The 19,422-nt window shown below is 34.5% G+C and overlaps 1 protein-coding gene across 2 annotated transcripts in view; it reads left to right on the top strand.

Moving 5' to 3' along the window:
* Positions 1–19,422, top strand: part of LOC138716434 (cell division cycle-associated protein 7-like) — a 34,096-nt gene that overhangs the window by 8,343 nt on the left and 6,331 nt on the right. Inside the window, exons 1-5 of one of the 2 annotated variants that reach the window (XM_069849523.1) lie at positions 1,354–1,577; positions 4,166–4,347; positions 10,890–11,076; positions 16,220–16,389; positions 16,512–16,638. In XM_069849523.1, the coding sequence (XP_069705624.1) occupies positions 1,515–1,577; positions 4,166–4,347; positions 10,890–11,076; positions 16,220–16,389; positions 16,512–16,638 (729 nt within the window). In that variant the 5' untranslated portion in view covers positions 1,354–1,514. Of the gene's footprint in view, positions 1–1,353; positions 1,578–4,165; positions 4,348–10,889; positions 11,077–16,219; positions 16,390–16,511; positions 16,639–19,422 lie in introns of those variants that run through there. The other variant, XM_069849524.1, reaches the window with a different exon arrangement.

Raw genomic sequence — 19,422 nt, 5'->3', positions numbered from 1 at the left:
GATTACTTATATATTGTAATCAGGCTATATGCACAAATTTTCCAATATACTACTATCATAACTAAATAGGTAATGTTAACATTAATTTCCATAAGTTTTTGTGGTGCAAATTAAAATAATTCAAAGTAAAGTATGACAAAACTCCGACAACATTATAATTATGAACGTCAAATTCTCTTATTTTATTTATTTTTCAGTGTTAGTCCCTTATTTCCCATTGTTCTTTGGATTTATCATTAGTGAAATATCAATTAACGGATAAATTATGTTATACACTCAGTTGATAATATAAATAATATTCACGACAAATATATAAAAACAGGAGAGATAACGAATCATAATTTAGCCCACCGATAACTTTATAACATGGTCTAAAAATTCTAGGTAGATTGGCTTTGCGCGAGACTCTGCATTGTATTCTATTCAATACAAAGGCGTACTTTATCTTATCTCTCCGCTTCGCCCACGTGACAACTATAATTAGAACTCCCTCGTTCCGAACTTGCCTAGGTCATATAGGCCAATAATATTTATCCAAGGTCATCAATTGTCGACAGTAGAATATCTCGTAAGCATGAAATAATCGATTTAGACCGACCAGACCGGTTCAGAGTTCGTGTCTCGTGGTGGTGTTGGTCATTGTGCCATCTGTTGACGATTATTGAACTACATCAAGCCGGCCTCGACTGCAAACCCTAAAGCCTATATAAAAGAGCTATCTGTTAGTATATATGATCTAGGGAAGCACGCAGGAAAAATAGCAAGGAACCTATCCTCGAAATCCAGCAAGCTAGCCATCCACGGAGCCACCACAGCGCATTATTAACGGTGAGTGACCACGCAGGCGACCCATCCGCGCAGCCACCTTGGAATCCATCACAGAAACACGCACCGTCTGAACCGGGCTTTAGAAAGAGAGAGATCTTCTCTTTCTAACTCGTTGCAACAGGCCTACCAAGCTATGTGATATTCAGTTGTTTTTCCGACCGCAACGTTCCTGTCATGTCCCGTCTTTAAAAAAGAACAAGGGCACGTCCTGTCATGTCCCGTCTTTAAAAAAGAACAAGGGCACGCCAAAACAAGTATAATGCGAGGTGTGGGCGTGCACACATGGGCGCATTACATCACATCTTTGCTATCTGCGTATTTGTTGTTACCGATAATCAACATTTCCAATTATAAACAGCTGTTTCACAACTTCTCATATTGTGACATAAATATACTTTGGTTATGTTTCTTACATGACTTAATGATTCTTTTGTATCAAACACCGCTTCTAGCGGCGGATTTGGAACCAATTGATAGCTGTATTTCTTGTGCTATGTTCCACGTTGATTGACTTGAGAGTTATGTTGGCGATACTGTGAAGAGATATTACGTAATACGTATCAGCTGCTTATTGGCGCGCAAATCATTGTTCAAAGTACTTCAAAGCTGAAAGCTCAAGAGGATTTTGGTGGGACTTCATGTAGGATACGTTTATATTGTCTGTTGTGTGTCTGAAATATACTATAATGACTGGTATTAGCGAATATGAATATCTTCGAAATAAAAATGTCCAAGAAAGGGAAGCACTTGTAAGTAATACGTATTATATTATTAAATATTAGTAAGTAGGCCTGCATTTTCTAATTTTATTGCTTTGAAGGTAGTAAACACGATGATATACAAATCCAAAAGTGTGATATTTGCGCTTGGTATAAATCGAACTCGAATATCGGCAGAACTGTAAATCTTCATTCAACCATCAGCGTAGCTCATTCGGCTAACGCACTTCTCTGCCGATTCGGAGTTGCGCTCGGGCGCGGGTTCGATTCCCGCTTGTGTTTCTTCCGAGGTTTTCCCGAATCGTAAGGCAAATGTCAGGTAATCTATGCGAATCCTCTGTCTCATCTTGCCAAATATCTCGCTATTACAAATTCCACCGAAGAGTTGATACAACGTTGTTAAATAACCAAGTAAAAAAAAAAAAGCTTCATTCTTTCGTGTACCGTATAGGAATTTTTAAGGCACTAAAAGAAAATTCACGTTTTCGAGGATATCGTAACACGTTATTGTTGTTACTGCTGTTGATGTTGCTTAGTCAACTATCCGGAGACAGATCAGAACTTCGTAGGTAACACCAAGAAGGCATTACTCATGAGTCATGAGGCAACTAAGCCAGGAGATCATGGAGTTGAGTGGTCAGTTCCTTTCCTCCTTCATTACATCGCTGACTAGTTACATATTACACTAATCAGACTAAAGAATGTAACACAGCAAAATGAAGGAGAAATATGATGTGGTTGAGGGAATATAATTGAAATCGACTGCTTTTAGGAACGAAAATACTATATCAAAGGAATAATGGACGTAACATTCACTTGTGTCTTTTTTTCGCGAAGCACTTGTCATTAATATATCTCCTCACCGAACCTTACCTAACCTTGTCACTGATAGTGGACCTACATTTCACTAATATATACCCTTATCAAACTCTAATTTTAACACTAACGGTGCGTCTGATTGACACTAATATATCTCCTCATTAAGAACGATGAAGGGAGAGAGAAAAGATAGGAAATTTCTACTGGCAACGATGTCACAGGTAAACATTGTGCCCATGTGTTGGCGACATCATGTACTTAGTTACAGTTGACTCTCATCGTAACGAAACAGTTATAAGTGCTGTACCTAATTCTCCACTTAGCAGCATTTTTTTCCTTAGCCAATGACCCACTGACCCAGCCAATTTTTTTTTCTCTTCCTAATTAGTTTCAGGATTATTCTTTCATCTCTCATTCTTCTCCATATCCACATTTCAAATGCTTTCAGTCATTTCTCTTTACTTCTTCATAATGTCCACGTTCCTTTCCCATTCAAATGCCACACTTCACACAAAGCATTTCACTAGTCTCTTTCTTAAATTTTCTTCCAGAGGTCCGCAGAAGATGCTCCTTTTTCTATTTAAAGCATCGTTTGCGATTGCTACTCTCCTCCTGACTTCCTGGCAGTAGCTCATGTTACTACTTCCAGTATACCTCAAGTATTTGAAGCTGTCCACTTGTTCTACTGGCTCATTTCGAATTCGCATGTTTACCTTCTTTATTTTTCTTCTTATAACCATGTCTTGTAAGACTTGAGGCTTTCCCAGTGTTGGATATGGAATAATTCTTGGGTTCTCAGCCAGGTGAGTTGGATTGTTGCTTTCAAGCTTTCGATGACTAGCTCTGCCATCTTCAATCCCGGAAGATGATGTCAGAGCTAGTAATCGAAAACTTGGTAGCAACAATCCAACTCACCTGGCTGAGAACCCAAGAAGAATTATTTCACAACTATAGTCTTCATAATATTTGCATTTATCATCCCCTGCTCACAGCTGTTATCTATCTCTAGTAGCATACCGGTACTCTTTAGTATCATCACAGTCTAGTATATATAGTCATGAAGCTTGAGTTGTGAGGGTGCTAGGAACAATAGACTGTGCCGGTACTATTTCGCATTGTCTGTAATGAGGCGATAGTAGCGGTCCTAGTGGTTAGCAACTATCTATGTATGCATATTTATTACGTATTGAGCTTCGTGACTGTATATACTAGACTGTGGTGGTATCATCTCCTCTTCTGCGAACAACGCCATATTGGGCATAAAGTAAAAAGTTGATGAGTTGGTTAAATTGTATGGAGATTTTCGGTTTTTATTTATATATTTTTTTCGTGGTTTGGTATTTAGTTTATTATGTATTTTTTATTTCCCAATTTTAGAGGATTTAAGTAATTATTTTAGTTATTGATTTATAATTAGTAATAATAATTATGAAATGTTATTTGACTTTAAACGATTACTAGTGCAATCTACATTTTACAAATTGCAAAAAAATATTCAATGTGGACTTACAGTCTTATATAATAATGATATACTATTTCTTGCATGGTTGTTTGTGGCCATGGATGAGCCTTGTGATCTTGCTACTAAAAACCACTGCTTCACAGGCCTTGCAGGATCAAATTCCTTTACTGTAGGTCCATTCATATTATACATAATCCAATGAGATAAAATGTTTATTTCTAATGACGATCTGAATTTGTCTTTTATAAGGTTCATCTGACTAATTGTTCGTCACACGATGCTGATTATTTTTTAGAAGATTGTGATGTGGTATAAGCATCTTTTTTTCTATTTTCAGTTTTCCACCCTCTTCAAAGAGCTGAGAGATCTTAGTGAACCAATCAAGAAATCTCTCGAGTCATCCAATACAAAATCTGCTCAGCGACATTCAGCTTCAAAGCAAAGAAGTTCATATTCTCCTCTTCCTTTAAATCGAATACGAAGATCTGTTAGAATCAGACGATCTACAAGACTAAAACAGTAAGTGCCGGTAGAAAGGTAGCCTACGATTTGCATTGTGGTTCGCTTAAGCCATAAGTGATTAAGTTATTTTAAGAAACGCTTAACAGTAGTCACAACAGTGATGAATTATCGTATTCGGAAGAAAATAGTGATGTGTATTATGTAGCTGAAATCACTTCTACAATCTTCGGTTTATTTTTCTTTCGAGAACTTATTCACGATCTAGTCCCAAATACATGGCAGCTTTTTATGTCTATCTCACATTTCCCATTTTTTTTTCTGCTTTATTTGTCACGGGATTCTGTAGTTTTATAAGACATCTCCAGAGATATCTGGAGTTTAAAATTATATACTTATTGACCTGAAGAGTTATTATCCACAGAATAGAGACCACGCTGGAATGAGAGACAGCTGGTCAGTAATTTTACTTGGAATCCTTTCCATTAGGGATAAAAAATTTTTTATGTGTAGGTATCATAGAAGTACGACACATAACTTCTAATCTTTATTTTCCATAAAAAATTGGCTATTTAATGGAAAATATATAATCTCATAATATGTAGACAATTCGAAAATAGGAGAAACTTTATATTTGTAGGTAAAAATACAAGTAAAACTCCATAAAATTAAAAAAGAAAAGCCACGAGACTCGAAAACACCATTTCGTGATGCAATGTCGTAACTAGAGACGAGAATTTCATGCACTATAAAATCTCAAAATATGCATTCATTCATGCACTATCAAACTATGAAACATGCACGATCAAGCAGAAAATACATTAAAATATGCACTTTTATTTTTGTTCCAAATTTCTTATTTCACTTCACTTTTTTTGCACAGTTAACAACTACCAACATTTATAAATTAGTTTCTATGAGGTTCCTGCGCTTGTCAGTCAATATGTTTTTGTAGGCAGAGAATGACCTCTCTACATCGCAAGAAGTTATGGGTGTAAACTTGAATGAACCTTTTTCTGTTATTTGGTTTTTTCTTTCTTTTCCTTCTTCACTCCTGATTCCTGAAGCTAAAATAAGGGACATAGAAATCGAGAAACTGAGGTGTCCACTCAAAACCATTAAAACATGCATTTAAACTGAATATAATGTATATTATATGCATTATTAAGCTAAAAATTGCTTAAATATGCATTATGCATGTTTTCATCTTCAAAAAGGCCAAAACATGCAAATATGCATGGAGAAAGTACACATATTTGGAACCGGAAAATAATGAACTGGATAAGTACTAAGTTTGAGCTATGTCATATGTTCCTATAAAAACATGCATATGCATGGAATTTTCGTCTCTAGTCATAACAGTCAAACTAGGGACAGAATTTTTATGCACCATCAAATCGTAAAATATGTATGCATTCATGCACTCTCAAATAACCAAATATGCACAATGAAGGAAAAAAACACTAAAAATATGCACTGTCAAAATTGAAACTTAATTTTATTTATTTTGGAATGGCACCATGTACTGTTAATAGCCTTTCCAAATTTTAAGTAGTGAAGTCAAGTTCATACATTTATCTGTCAAAATGTTTTTGTACCTAGAAAATAACCTTCCTATGTCAAAAGAAGTGACGTGCAAATTTAAATTATAAAATTTGAGACGAAGTGAGGCAAATTATGTTTTCAACATTTTTACCAGAAATTAGTTTTTTTTTTTTTTATAATTGGGATTTCCATTAATGACTTTGTCCAGTTTGTTGAAAGGTGACGTACCTTCATCCACATAAGCAGATTCTAATGACATTTGAACATCATCAATAATTCCAAGAGAATCAACAAGTGGTAGGTCCAGAGTTCCCAACTTAGTTATTACAGTAGGCAGTTTTGCAAAGTTTGTCCACTGCGCTGCAAGATGTCTTATCAATAGAGGGCGGATTTATATGCACTGAAACTATTGAATATATGCATGCATTTATGCAGTAAAAACGTTGAAAATATGCTCTAAAAATTGAGAAATATGCACCAAGAAAAGTGTTGATTTTCAGTGAAATTCACAATTTTCTCATAAATTTATTCAAGTAATAAATGTAATGAATTAATGATAAAAATGGAATTATGTTATTCTTTCATTGAATTTATTTTGTAATTAAATTATAATTGGGCTTACTTACATAATCCTCATTAGTCATGTGCTCATGTCATTAATCACTATATTAATTAATATCAAATATTATTCACGAATCACTTCATGATCATTTGATCAGTTTGCTAATACTATAGTTAAAGGAAGTTAATGTAGTTTTATGTCTGAGATAAATACTGCTATTAGTTGAAAAGGGAACTATGTAGAGTGCTCCCTAAATTTATATTTCAGTCGTGGTACTGTAATAATGTAAGAAACTATTTTCTTAATGAGTTTGTATGTTGTAAAATTATTCTAGGGTATAAATTTACAGTACATATGATTAAAGGTGTTATAAATTTAAGTCCTTGGTAATTGTATCCACTGTGTTACCATGTCACTTTAAAGACATTGCAGATGTTCCTTTTTTATGGCTCATTTTCCGTAAATTTTTTTATTGAACAAATTATCTGGAAATAGGAATACTGCAATCTATAAAAAAGTTGCCAAAGGACGTTACATTGCAATTACTTTAATGTGATACTACCTCACATAAATTAAATAGTTTGTAGTAAAAACCCACTCATATTAGACTTAAAAATTAGTCTATATACATAGTACATAGCCAGCATAAACGTGATTTATGAAGTTCATGAATATAAGTCAAATAGGTCGTCATAGTTGGCCATGGTTGGTTTGAAACAAAAGAGGATGCAGAAATTCATTGTTACATGGTTTATGATTTCTGCAAGCTTCTTTGTTTTCATTAGCTTTAAACTTTGAATGTCCTTTTTATCTAACAGGAATGCGATGAAATGTATTTGTTTTAGTGATCATTGTAATGTGATTGTTTTAGGAATTAATATAAGTAAAACAGTTCATTTGTAAAGCTAAGGTAATGAGTAAAGATCACATTTCAAAAGATAACCAACTGACTTCTCCAAATGTACTTACTTCCTCATCAACACCTAGACAAGATTCAGAAACAGTGGAAATTAACCAAAATGTGGAGTTAGCAGAAGACATTATTTCCTTCACAGAAATTGAATCCAATTTGCTAGATTCTGTGGTAGCTAGTGCTAATAGAAGAAAAGTAAATACAAAGGCTGAGGGAGATTCGGATCCCGATAAAATTGAAGTGATTCCTGAAACAAATTTTGCAGACCAGGCAGAATCTAAACATACCTTGCCTAGTGTTGAGTCATATGTTTGTCGAATATGTCAATTAAACGAGGGGCCAGAACCTATAATATCACCTTGTAACTGTAAAGGAACTTTGGCATATGTACATATTTCGTGTTTGGATAAATGGCTGAATCAAACAGAACGTAATTATTGTGAGCTGTGCAAGTATCGCTATACAACAATTGAGACAAGACGTTACGGACTGTGTCATTCTTTATGTATCTGGATGCGGCATCCTAGGAATTGGCCACATGTTCGAACATGTCTCATTATTATAGGTTTACTTTCGCTCTTTGCATTGGGTCTAGTGGGAGTGTGTGTGATGGGACTTCGACACTTTGTGGTGAATGGGCTTAAGTTTGGCATATCACGGTTCTGGATGGGTGTTGTGGTCAGTTTTTTTCTTATCATGATAATACTTATATATTCCATGACAGTGTACTTATTCATCAGAGACCAGATGATTTTATGGTATAGGTGGTGGAATCGAACAGTAAATATTCATGTTGTGTTGAGTGGTTCTTTCTCCAGTAATAGTAGTCATAGTGATTATAATGTGTGATTTTCTTAATGATTTTGAAATACCGTACTGTAATAATGAACATATTTCACCCTCACATTGAAGAGAGGAATGTGCTTCACATATTTGATTGTGACTATTTTTATAGCACTTTTACGTAGGATGTGTATATATTAAAATATATTCCATCTTCATGTTCTATATTTAACTTATAATGCAATAAAATATTAAGTTGTAAACAGTGGCACTGCTCCATATGTGTTGGGGTACTGCAACACAGTTAATTTTGAAAAAAAAAGGAAAGAAAAGAAAGAAAAACTTTATACAGTTAACTCTGGATATAGTGAACCTCTGCGGACTTGAATATTTCATTCACTATATCCGAAGTTCACTATACCCGTAGTGTCTCTTTCCTAACCTCAAATGACAGAAATGAATGAAATTGTGAACAAGAAAATAAAATATTTAATTTTTGTGGAATGAATCACACTGTATACTGTTACTCACAGTTGATTTACTTAAACTATGCTGTTGGCCCAAGTCTGCTTACGAAAGACCATGTTCAATGTCACTTATAATATTCGCCTTATCTCCCCCCCCCCTCAAAAAAAAACACTTTATGCTTCGACATAGAAATGACTGTTATGGTGTGACTGCGTACTCAGCCTTGGAATTTCCTGGGTCACTTAATGGAAACTGGGAGAGGGTTGATGGAGTTTGAGAAAGCCATCGGAATCTTACCTTCATTTATGCTCTGGACATAATGCCGTCTCCTTTTAATAAAAGAAGGCAATTTTATTTTCCGTTGTTTCGATGCTATCTGTTATGATAGAAATGTTTCTGAGAACAAAAGGCAACCCTTTGACGATGGAGGATTAGGAATAACAGTAGAGTAGAGTGCCTAAGAACAGAATGTCAACCCTTCGGTAGTGGAGTGAGGCAAGGTCGTCACGAGTTGCCTGGATTTACAGTACAGCTCATTGTCTAGGAATCACTAATCCTACCTTTGTCCTTTGACTAAAGGAGTAAGAAATTTAGAATGTTGTTCTCAACACATTCTTTAAATATTATACAAAAAGGTCTGACTTCAAATAATAATTTGTCGGAATACAAAGTTCACTATAACTGAAGTGAGGGTCTACTATAAACGGAAATATTAATATGCAAATCTAATCTTTCAGGTAAAGCTTCCTGGAAATATTAATGTACGTTTTAATGTTTGTGGATCAGGACCAATGATTTAGGTTCACTATAGCCGATTGTTTACTGTAACCGAGTTCACTATATCCAGAGGTGAATGTATTTCAAACTGTGCGAGTTTTCTTTATTTTAAACAATAATACATAAGGAAATTTGGACAGTGTGCATTTTTTCCTTGCCATTCACGCACTTTATTTATCTCTCCAATATCGTGGGAGTGTGCTATTTCATACGAGAGAAGGTTCATGACGTCACGAGACCAGTGAATCTCACTTTGTGTTCGCATAGAAACTAATTATCTTTTCCCTTCTACCCACTGTGTCTACAAGCTCTCCAGCACAAATACACAGGTTGCACTGCATTAGTAACTTCATGGCTAGCAATCTCTTTTGGTTTTCCTTTGACAACAAAATTACACGTTTTTACTCCTGATATAGGCATGTATAGGTTAACAACTGGCAAAACTCTGCTAAGGGAAGTTACTAAACCTCACCACTGCGCTGGAGGCAGAGTCGAAGTTTCCCTCCATTAATCTGAAGCATTGTCGCTATTGATTGACAAGTCATCTGATGCATCACTGCTATCAGTTAAACATTCTCCTAACAAAATTATTCCGTCAGTGTCACTGTCTATTACATTAGCACTAGAAGAATATTGTTCTTCGTTATTTTTAACATGATCAACACATTTTTTCCACTTGTCTTTTCTATATTCTACGAAAAAGGTGGCGACACAATAGTTTCTTTATGTTAAGTGGGGATCCAATTTCTGTTACAAAAATCCAATGGAAAAGACTGGAGACAACTGACTAAACATTTTAGTCTGTCCCTTTAAGTAAATGAAACCTATCAAAACAATAAATGCTTATTTTTAAAGCATGGTTGGGTTTTGAAGACGAAAATGGGCCATGGCGAAAATCGCATATAGCCTGCATTCAAAACAACTGAATCCCCCCCCCCCCCCCGGAATAAGGGTTTATGGTGCATGGTTTCCCTATGTACTTAGACCCTTATTCTGGGGGTGGGGGGTATTCAACTGATGTTGCTCAGTTCACACAGAACAGCAGTATTCCACACATCAGCCTACCCCACCAGAGCGGTACTATAGCCAATTAATACCATTGTGGAACTAATGATTTATTCTTGCATGAAAAATTCAGTCTGACTGCATATGACTGCACCTCGTGTATGCGTGCGTTTTTTGTAAGGCATTATTGACTGGCAGAATTAACTGGCTAATTTGTTAAGTGCTGTTGATCAGAATGTCAGCATCAAAGAATGTAAAAAGTTTTGTAATTGTTTTTTTTTTTTTTTTTTACCATTTTATTCTAGCTACATGATAGTTAATTTATTCCTGCAAGTTTTGCCACAGCCCATGAATTAAGTGATATTGTTATGGATTATAGATCTCTTTCTCATGTTGATTCTGTGCATTGTATTACTTCCTCTAATGTGATACCTTTCTCTCTCTCTCCCACACACAGAGATAGATATTAATTGGTTCAGTTTGATTCTGTGGTGCCTGCATATTGAGAAACAGTTTTCAAGGATTTTATTTATTTATTTTTTTTTGCAGAGAGGATGATGCAGATTATAGGTGTGATTCAGAAGATGAATCTGAAGATGATTCTGACTACGATTATGATGATGAAAATTATGACCCAAAAAACAGACTTGTTGTGTGTTTTCCTTCTCAAGTAAAATACAGAGTAGATGTTAACCGAAATGAAGTTATTGACGTGTGGGAAGGGGAGGAAGATGAGGTAATACATGTTTAAGTTGCATCTTAATTTATAAAGTAACATAACGAATTGTAATTATGATTCCATCGGTACTGATATACTTTTCTTCTGTGTGCAATTAATTTCTATTTAGGAGTGAGTGAATGAATGTGTATATGTGTGTTTATTTAATGAACTGCATTTCGTTTTTCATACTTCCTTCAATGTAAGTAGAGATACATTACAAAGATATTTTTCAGTTTGATAAGTAATTTCGTGAAACTTTACTTTTTTCTGTTCTTTCGGCCATCACGTTGTTACAAATTTATATGCTGTAGAAATTGTAAATAATACAGAAAAATATTATTTCTTTATTTCTTGAGACCATTTTTATATATATAAGAAACACAGAGCAGCAACATAAGTATGTGTAAGGCAGTTGTCTAGATGTGATTCTTTCAATTTAGAGAGACTTTTCTCAGTTTTGAGATATCATGGCGATAATGGAAACATTTGAATGGCAAAGGAAACTGGAATACACTGCTCAAAAAAGTCTGAGACAATTCTTTGGTCAGCGGGAAAAGGCACATAAGTAAAAAAATAATAATTTTTCAGGAGAGACTTTCTTTTTAATTTACTCTTAACTGAATATAAGTATAATAATGAAATTCATGTATGTTAAAGTAAAACCCTTTTCAATTTAAAATACAAGAAAATTTATTATTTAAAAAATTAGAAAAAATATTAGACTTATGTGATTAAGTACAACAGAAAAATCGACTTTTTTTACTTATGTGCCTTTTCCCGCTGACCAAAGAATTATAATTTGTACCACATTTCTTGTGTATTTTATGCTACATTTCTGTTAATGACATCAGTCAATACTTACTCCGTGGAATTTCCGTGATAACATTTTGAACAATTAATTGTTTATTTTATACATTTTATCCTGTTAAAGATTTTTGTTTGGTTCTTCAATGTAACATTTTTAAGATATCTTCTTGTTTTCTTCCTATAATCTTACGAAGTCATTTAATTTAATCATGCAACTTCTGAAATGATCAGAGCTGTTGTAATGATAGATGGTGGTCAAAGCCAGGCTATGTTACTCGAGTATTGAACACATCATGGAGTGCTATTAACCGATTATGACTATGTTATCAAGTCACAGGTGAGGTTAAGGAATATTATCAAGGCTGAGGAAGGAAAACAACAGCATGGCAGGACCGATTTCTGGTTTTTACACTAAGCATCAGCGGACTTTCACTGCCAGGCAAGTTGTATCTGTCCTCCAGGAGTTGTTGTAAGTGACCAGACTATGAGAAACTGACTTCATGAAGCATCACTCTTCTCTCGACGCCCTCTTAGAGTATCAGCCTTTCAGAGAAAGAATCGAACAGTGTGTCTAACATGGGCACAAGAACATGTCAATTGGGGTTATGAAGAAATGGGCTCATGTTTTGTTTTCTGATGAGTCTAGATTCTGCTTTCACTTCAATGAAAAGTGTATCAGGGTTTGGCATCAACCTGGGTCAGCAGAAAGACTTTATGTTCAGGAAATCCATAGCTACTGAGCTGGTTTAGTCATGGTGTTGGCAGGAGTAATGATGGACAGAAGAACATGGCTAGTTTTCCTGGAAGGGACAATGAATCATAATGTGTGTTTAAATTCTGTTCTGCAACCAATTGTGAGACCAGTTCAAGGCTTCTAAACTTCTCATAGGTTGCATTAGTATCGAGCTTGATGGTGAGGGATCGATGGGGAAAGGAGAGTGATTCTGACATCACAAGATTGCTAAACGCTCAAATGCTTCAAAGCAGTATTTCGTGTTTTTTCTTATTTATGTTGTTTTAAATGAATTATACTAGGTCAAAGGTGTGCTGTTGCGGTATGCAACAATTCTAATGATAAAAATAAAGAGTTGTCTTTCCTTACCATTCCTAAAGAATTAGGAATTAGAAAAAAAATGAGTAATTGCGTGCAAAAGACAGGATAAATTCTGTTCTGATACATGCAGAGTATGCTCTGATCATTTTAAAGACGACGATTTTGTTCCTGATTTTCGAGCAGCATTAATGAAAATAAAACCGAAACAACCGAGAATGTTAAAACCTACAGGTAAGTTTAAATAAATCATGTAGGCCTATATAAGTAGCCTACATTAATACTAGCTTTGCATAATAATTAGGTTAGGTTCATCTATGTTAACCTTCAGATTATTTTCTTTCATTTTGTAATCTCTGCTGGGTCGTGCATAACTTACAAGTAACAAAATAATCATGCTACTTATACCAAAGGGGTAGAGGGTTAGCAACTGATACCAGTGATGTTTTTTCACTATAATTCTCGTATTGATTTTATATTAACGATTTATGACATTTTGTCCTTATGGCATATTCAGTGGGTTAATCATAAAAGCCTCCAGTGACAATTGTTCAGTTATAATGATTATTGTAAATGAATGTGTAGCTGACATTTTACTACCGGTTAATGCTCCTTTTTCCGAACTTTAGAATGAGATATCAAAATCATTCAATGTTAGATTTTTATAAACATACATAAACAAAAACACCACCATCTTGGCCCTCTTTAAATTTTAGTACATTATTCGGTCACATTATTCTTCATTAAAAGAACTTCATTTAATTGTCAACAAATTGTTATGAAAATCACTGCTGGCTATCAAACAACTAATATTTTGACATCCAGTTCATGCCTATTAAGTCATAATTTGTGTGGCTTAAATAGAGAAATACATATACTCCCCTGAGTCCTGAGAGTATAGAATATTGTACCATACTTCATACATAATTACGATGTGAGATGTATATGCAGAGACCCGAAATATAGTATAGTATAATATACCTGCATTTGTGCCCTAACTGCAACCACCAGAGAAGGACCAATGAGCATGGACTCTTCGCGCTTCATCAGCCAACTAGCCATTTGATTGGCTAATGAAAAATGAGATAACCTATTGAGTGTATAGAAGCCTTGAGACCAGTTGCTATTCCCTTGGGAGAACATTTTATTCTTATGCATGGCAATGCCCACGGTCATACTGCTCAAGCAGTTTGTGAATGGTTTCAGCAAGAAAAGATTTCTATACTGCCTTGGCCTGCTCACAATGTCAGTCTCCGGATCTTAATCCCATAGAACATGCATGGGATGAACTTCATAGGGCTGTAATACCATGTATGGAGAATATACTAAGTAGATAACATTTCAGACTTCCAGACTGTTCTAATTCAGGTTTGGGATAATCTTCTGCAAGAAGACATTGAAAATCTGATTTCAAGCATGTCGAGGCAATGTCAGTGTTCTCAGCCCTTTCATTCTCCTTGTGTAGAAAAATGTTTCCTCTGAACAGTCAATTACATTAATCTTTTTGGATACCTACACTCAAGAGATTTTCTAAATTAAACATCTTCAAGTAATACTTCCTCCCCTCTCCCAGGGGTGCGTACTTGATTTCCGTCATTCACCCAAGCATGTGCAGGTGACACATCGAAGCTCAAGTTATTTTAGCTGATAAGTGTTGACCTTGGTGCACCATGGGAAGTGAATTACATAGCACTGCAAATACAGCAGAAGTAACTAAAATGCTTACTCAATAACACTCTATAAAAGAATTGTATTCCAATGGATACCATCCCATTGTGGAATCCTAGGAAATGAGAATGCGGATGCTTTAGCAAAGAAGGGCAGCACTGCTACTCACAGACCTGTTACTAAATCTACGTATTACTCTATGAAAAGATTTATTAAATCTACATACTTAGACTTCAACAAACAAAATTTGATAACACAATCTCAAGGGAAAAAATGGAACTCTCTGCATCATAATCCACAGTTAATTGCCAATTTACCACGCAAATCATCTGTAACACATTTAAATTGGCAACAGGCCATGACTGTTTGGCCAAGCACCTGCATAGAATTGGAATATATTAGTCCCCTAACTGCCCATTGTGCAATTCAAATCAAGAAATGGATTCGGAACAGCTCAAAATCTGTGCTTCAGTGGCTGACCATGACAATATCTTTGAAAAACATTGGAGTGCAAGAGGTCAAAAGACTTTATTGCCAAACGCCTGACATTAGAAAACAACAACAACATAGCACTGCACGATGATTAATGGAGCAATTGTGGAATGTTGGTAGGAGAAACAGGAGTACCCTGTGAAAACCTACTACCAAGTACAATCTTTGTACACCACAAATTTCACTGGGAATCAAACCCAGGTTACCAGCATGTAAAGCTGATGCTCTAGTCCAGGGCTGGGCAATGAATAGGGTTAAGAGATTAAAATAAACAATTAGAACATTCGTATTTGAGGAAATAAACTTACATACATTCAATTTAACAGATTTTTTCATCAATAAAGATGATAATTATTATTAAGAAGAAAAGATGTGATGATGACAAAAACAATTACTACCGATACTACCTAAATCCCAGAGCCAGTGCACTTTTCTATTTAGAAATACACCACTGATATTATAGATATCCGTTATATTTAGTATTGTCCTATTTAACAACTCTTTTCAACAACTGGGTTATGTAGCATTAAAATTCAACTTTGGGCGAGAAGTGACTATTAATTTTGCTGAGAGGTACCTAATGTGCCTGCTGCAAATTACATACTTCCAACAGAAGCTGTTCAATGTTTTTTTTTCTTTCTCACTCTTCAGAGATTCCTTCTGACAGTCAATTAAATCCACTAATCCATCGCATATCTTCACATCATTATAATTATTTCATGAAATTTAATTTAGTTTTAAAATTATACTTTATTTCTACAAAAAGTCTTCATATATAGTTACGTCAGTTCAATATAGAGAAGTGTCACATAATGTGCCCAACATGGCAGTCTTCGAGAATAATGCACAGGTCAATGCATTCCATCTAGTTCTGAAGCAAATGCTGCAACATGTCCAGCATCACATGATCGCAGGTGTCGATGATGCAGGCCTGCAGATAGTGCAAGTTCCGGATTTTCTTCTAGTAGGTCTGCTACTTGAGATGACCTCAGATGTAAAAATCAAGGTGTCTGAGATCTTGGGAGCAGGGTGGCCAATTGATGAGTCCTTGTCAGCTGATCCAGTGGCTGGGAACTGCCTGTCCAGCCATTGTGAAGTATTTAAACACACAAATAACTGGAATATTTCTCATTTCTATAGGATCTGGATAAAGAACATTCACAAGAGAGACGAGTTGTTAAACGTGTAACAGATATGGCAATTGTTCTGCCACCTGAGGAGATAACAGAAGAACACTTAAGAAATGTTGCTCAAAAAACTGGAGGCAAAACTTATTCATCAGAACGTGGCACATGTTGTCATCAATGCAGGTAGGAAAATATTGCTTGTTACTTTTACAGCTGAATATGTATTATGTTTGAGAATCCTAATGATAAAAAAACAAAAATAGCTTTAATATAATTGTATATTTACTTATTATGTTTACTTACAGACAGAAGACCTTGGACACCAAAACTATGTGTCGTTCGGGTAATTGTATAGGTGTTCGAGGACAGTTTTGTGGCCCCTGTCTTAAAAACAGATACGGGGAAAGTGCAGAAAAAGCTTTGAAAGATCCGGTAAATATACCACTTTATTTGAGATACTTTCTGTAGTTATTTGTTAAATAACTATTCCTTTACTAACTAAACTTTAAACTTATTTTCCTTTTAAAAGTTTCTCTTCACAATATAAAGTAAATATGTTGAGTTATATTCATTAGTAGGAGGCGGATGTTGATGAAAAGTCATCTTCTTAATTTTCACATTAGGATGATGCCTATTAATATAAAAATCCTTTCTACGTTAATATCAACGTAAAAAATTAATTTATTATATTGCATTTATTGCATTTTTCGACGTTTTTTAACTAAGAGGTCATTTTTATATTTTTTTTTTTTTTGGCATTTTTTTTTTTTTGGTAATTTTTAATACTTTGAAGAACTTTTAGATCATTTGGAATGCATTTACTTTCTTCTTTACCGATAGGTCTGTTAAATCTTTTTCTAAGCAAATAGGTCAGTAGTAATTACCTACTGAATAAATGAATAACAGTGAAGTTTGAGTTTTATAATTTGAAAGAAACTGTAAAGACCATCCCTCATTCCACTGAAGGCTTCACCTCACACAACGGACGTAATATAAAATGCTTGACAACAGCTTAGTTTAAGTGAGGGCTTTGACCTCTACTGTTCTTTTATCAGTACGAGGGTGTCTTTAGAATTTATGTTTGGAAGAGGAGAAACTTTCACCGTATCCTGGACAGGACGTTGTGTTCCCATAGAAGGGAAGGACAGTATTTTTAACACAAAGATTGCAAGAATGCAAGCTGCACCACACTCCCCCATCTGGAAGATCTGCTAACAAAAGTGAAGAATGCAAGAAGGAGGAGACGGAGAATGAAGGCACTGACATGGACCACCGATTGAAACACATTGTAAACCCTCATTAAAATCTATAGTTTTCCCTTAGAACCTTCATTTTGTTGCATGCTCTTTTCCTTTATCTTGGCCAAATTCCAGGAAGTTGCCTTCTCTCTCCGAGAGTTATTGAAACAAGGTGGCTAATTTTTAAGAAGTTGTGGTGCGACTACTTTGAATAATATTTAAATGCCATTTTCTTTTAATTTTATGTCATTTTTCCATTAGTTTAAGGGCATTTTAATGATCATTTTAAGTAGATTTTTAGGTCATCAAATCTGCCTCCTATTCACTAGGTACCATATGATTTGATTTACGGTGCTGACAGGCTTTTTATGTGACATATTTTCTTGCTAGAATTAAGTAGAAATGCAATCTGAATCTCACTTACATCTTCCCAGTATTAAATATTACACTATTTATTAGAATGTGTAAAAAGAAAAAGATATATATAAATAAACCTTCAGTAAATGTCATATAAAAATAATTCTGTATATTTGGGGAGGAGCAGCCAAAGTTGATTTGTGCCATGTATTGTGGATAAAACACATGGTCTGTGTATGATGAAAGATAAAATTATATACTGAAAATTTGATTTCAACTTGGTAAATCAGAAATTCTGAGCACTGCTGACAGATAATTCCTTAAATATATTGTAAACTGTTTAAAATACTGCAATAATAAACTACAAAGTCCAAGGGATTACGAATAATGATATATGCAAAAATAATTTATTTGAAAATTTGTATAATAAGTAACTTTATAATAGCATAAGCAGCTCGTGCAGTATTAATTCTGTCTCACATAGAAGTGAGGGAAAGTAAGAAACATGTAGAAAAGTTTGAAAAGTTAAGAAGTTAAATTTTGCAACAAAGTGAAGTTAGTATGGAAACAAAAAAACAAAAGGTGAAGGGATGGTTATCTGTGACCTGCACAAGTTTTATAAATTTGAAAACCACGTTGGGTCTGACAAGCTGTACAATAATATTCAAAATGTATTGTAACAACCATCAAACTTATCAGTATACAAATGTGATTGAACACACAGATGCTATTTTTACATAATGAAAGATAATGATAAACATTTTCGGTTCGAAGGAACCATCTTCAGATCAATTAATAGACCTACAGAGTACATTGTGTTACGACCAAACAGTGAAGTTTATATGAAGTGGAACGGAGAACATAATATGACCAATCATACAAAGCATCAAAACATTGATTTTGGTTCATGTTAACACTTTGTTTAAAAACTTAAAATTGTTTAACGACACGTTAAAAGTATTACAATTTTTTAAAGTAGTTCATAGGACACTGAAGTTGATGCAGCACCGGCGTCGAAATGGGCCGTCTAAGGTACATAACCTTTTTTAAAAATGTTAACACTTTTAACATGTCGTTAAACAATTTTAAGTTTTTAAAGCATCGAAAGTCTTTTCTAATAGAAGAAGACAAAAATTGGATAGTAAAGATGTTTCATGATGATTAAATTCACTTTTACCAGTATTACTGAGCTTAATAAATTAAGAATGTTGTTGAAAAACTGCATTTTAAATGATAATAAGTATGTTCTTTGGAGAAGGGACACATACTTTATTTAATTTTAATATAATATTATGATATTAGCAATATGCATATTATGCCATGCAGTTTTTTGTAAAAGGTACGGTGATATACAAATTAGAACAATAAGTATAACATATTGAAAACTTTAAAAGCTTTTTCCTCAGAATGCCATGTTGGACTATGTGTCTTTTTTCCGTATACCACCTCAATTTATGTTAGGACAATTATTAAAGCAGAGAGATCATTTTCTGTGGAAGAGAGCCACTATTGTCATCATGATCTGTGCATGGCTTAATAAAAGCAATTCGTTATTTTTTAATTTATAGTATGTATTTTGAAGTTGAATTTATCATAAATGTTTTAAAACTAAGCTAAATTC

Source organism: Periplaneta americana, chromosome 16 (assembly GCF_040183065.1).
Source record: "Periplaneta americana isolate PAMFEO1 chromosome 16, P.americana_PAMFEO1_priV1, whole genome shotgun sequence".
NCBI classification, from domain to species: domain Eukaryota; kingdom Metazoa; phylum Arthropoda; class Insecta; order Blattodea; family Blattidae; genus Periplaneta; species Periplaneta americana.
This window is presented reverse-complemented; position numbering and strand designations above follow the sequence as displayed.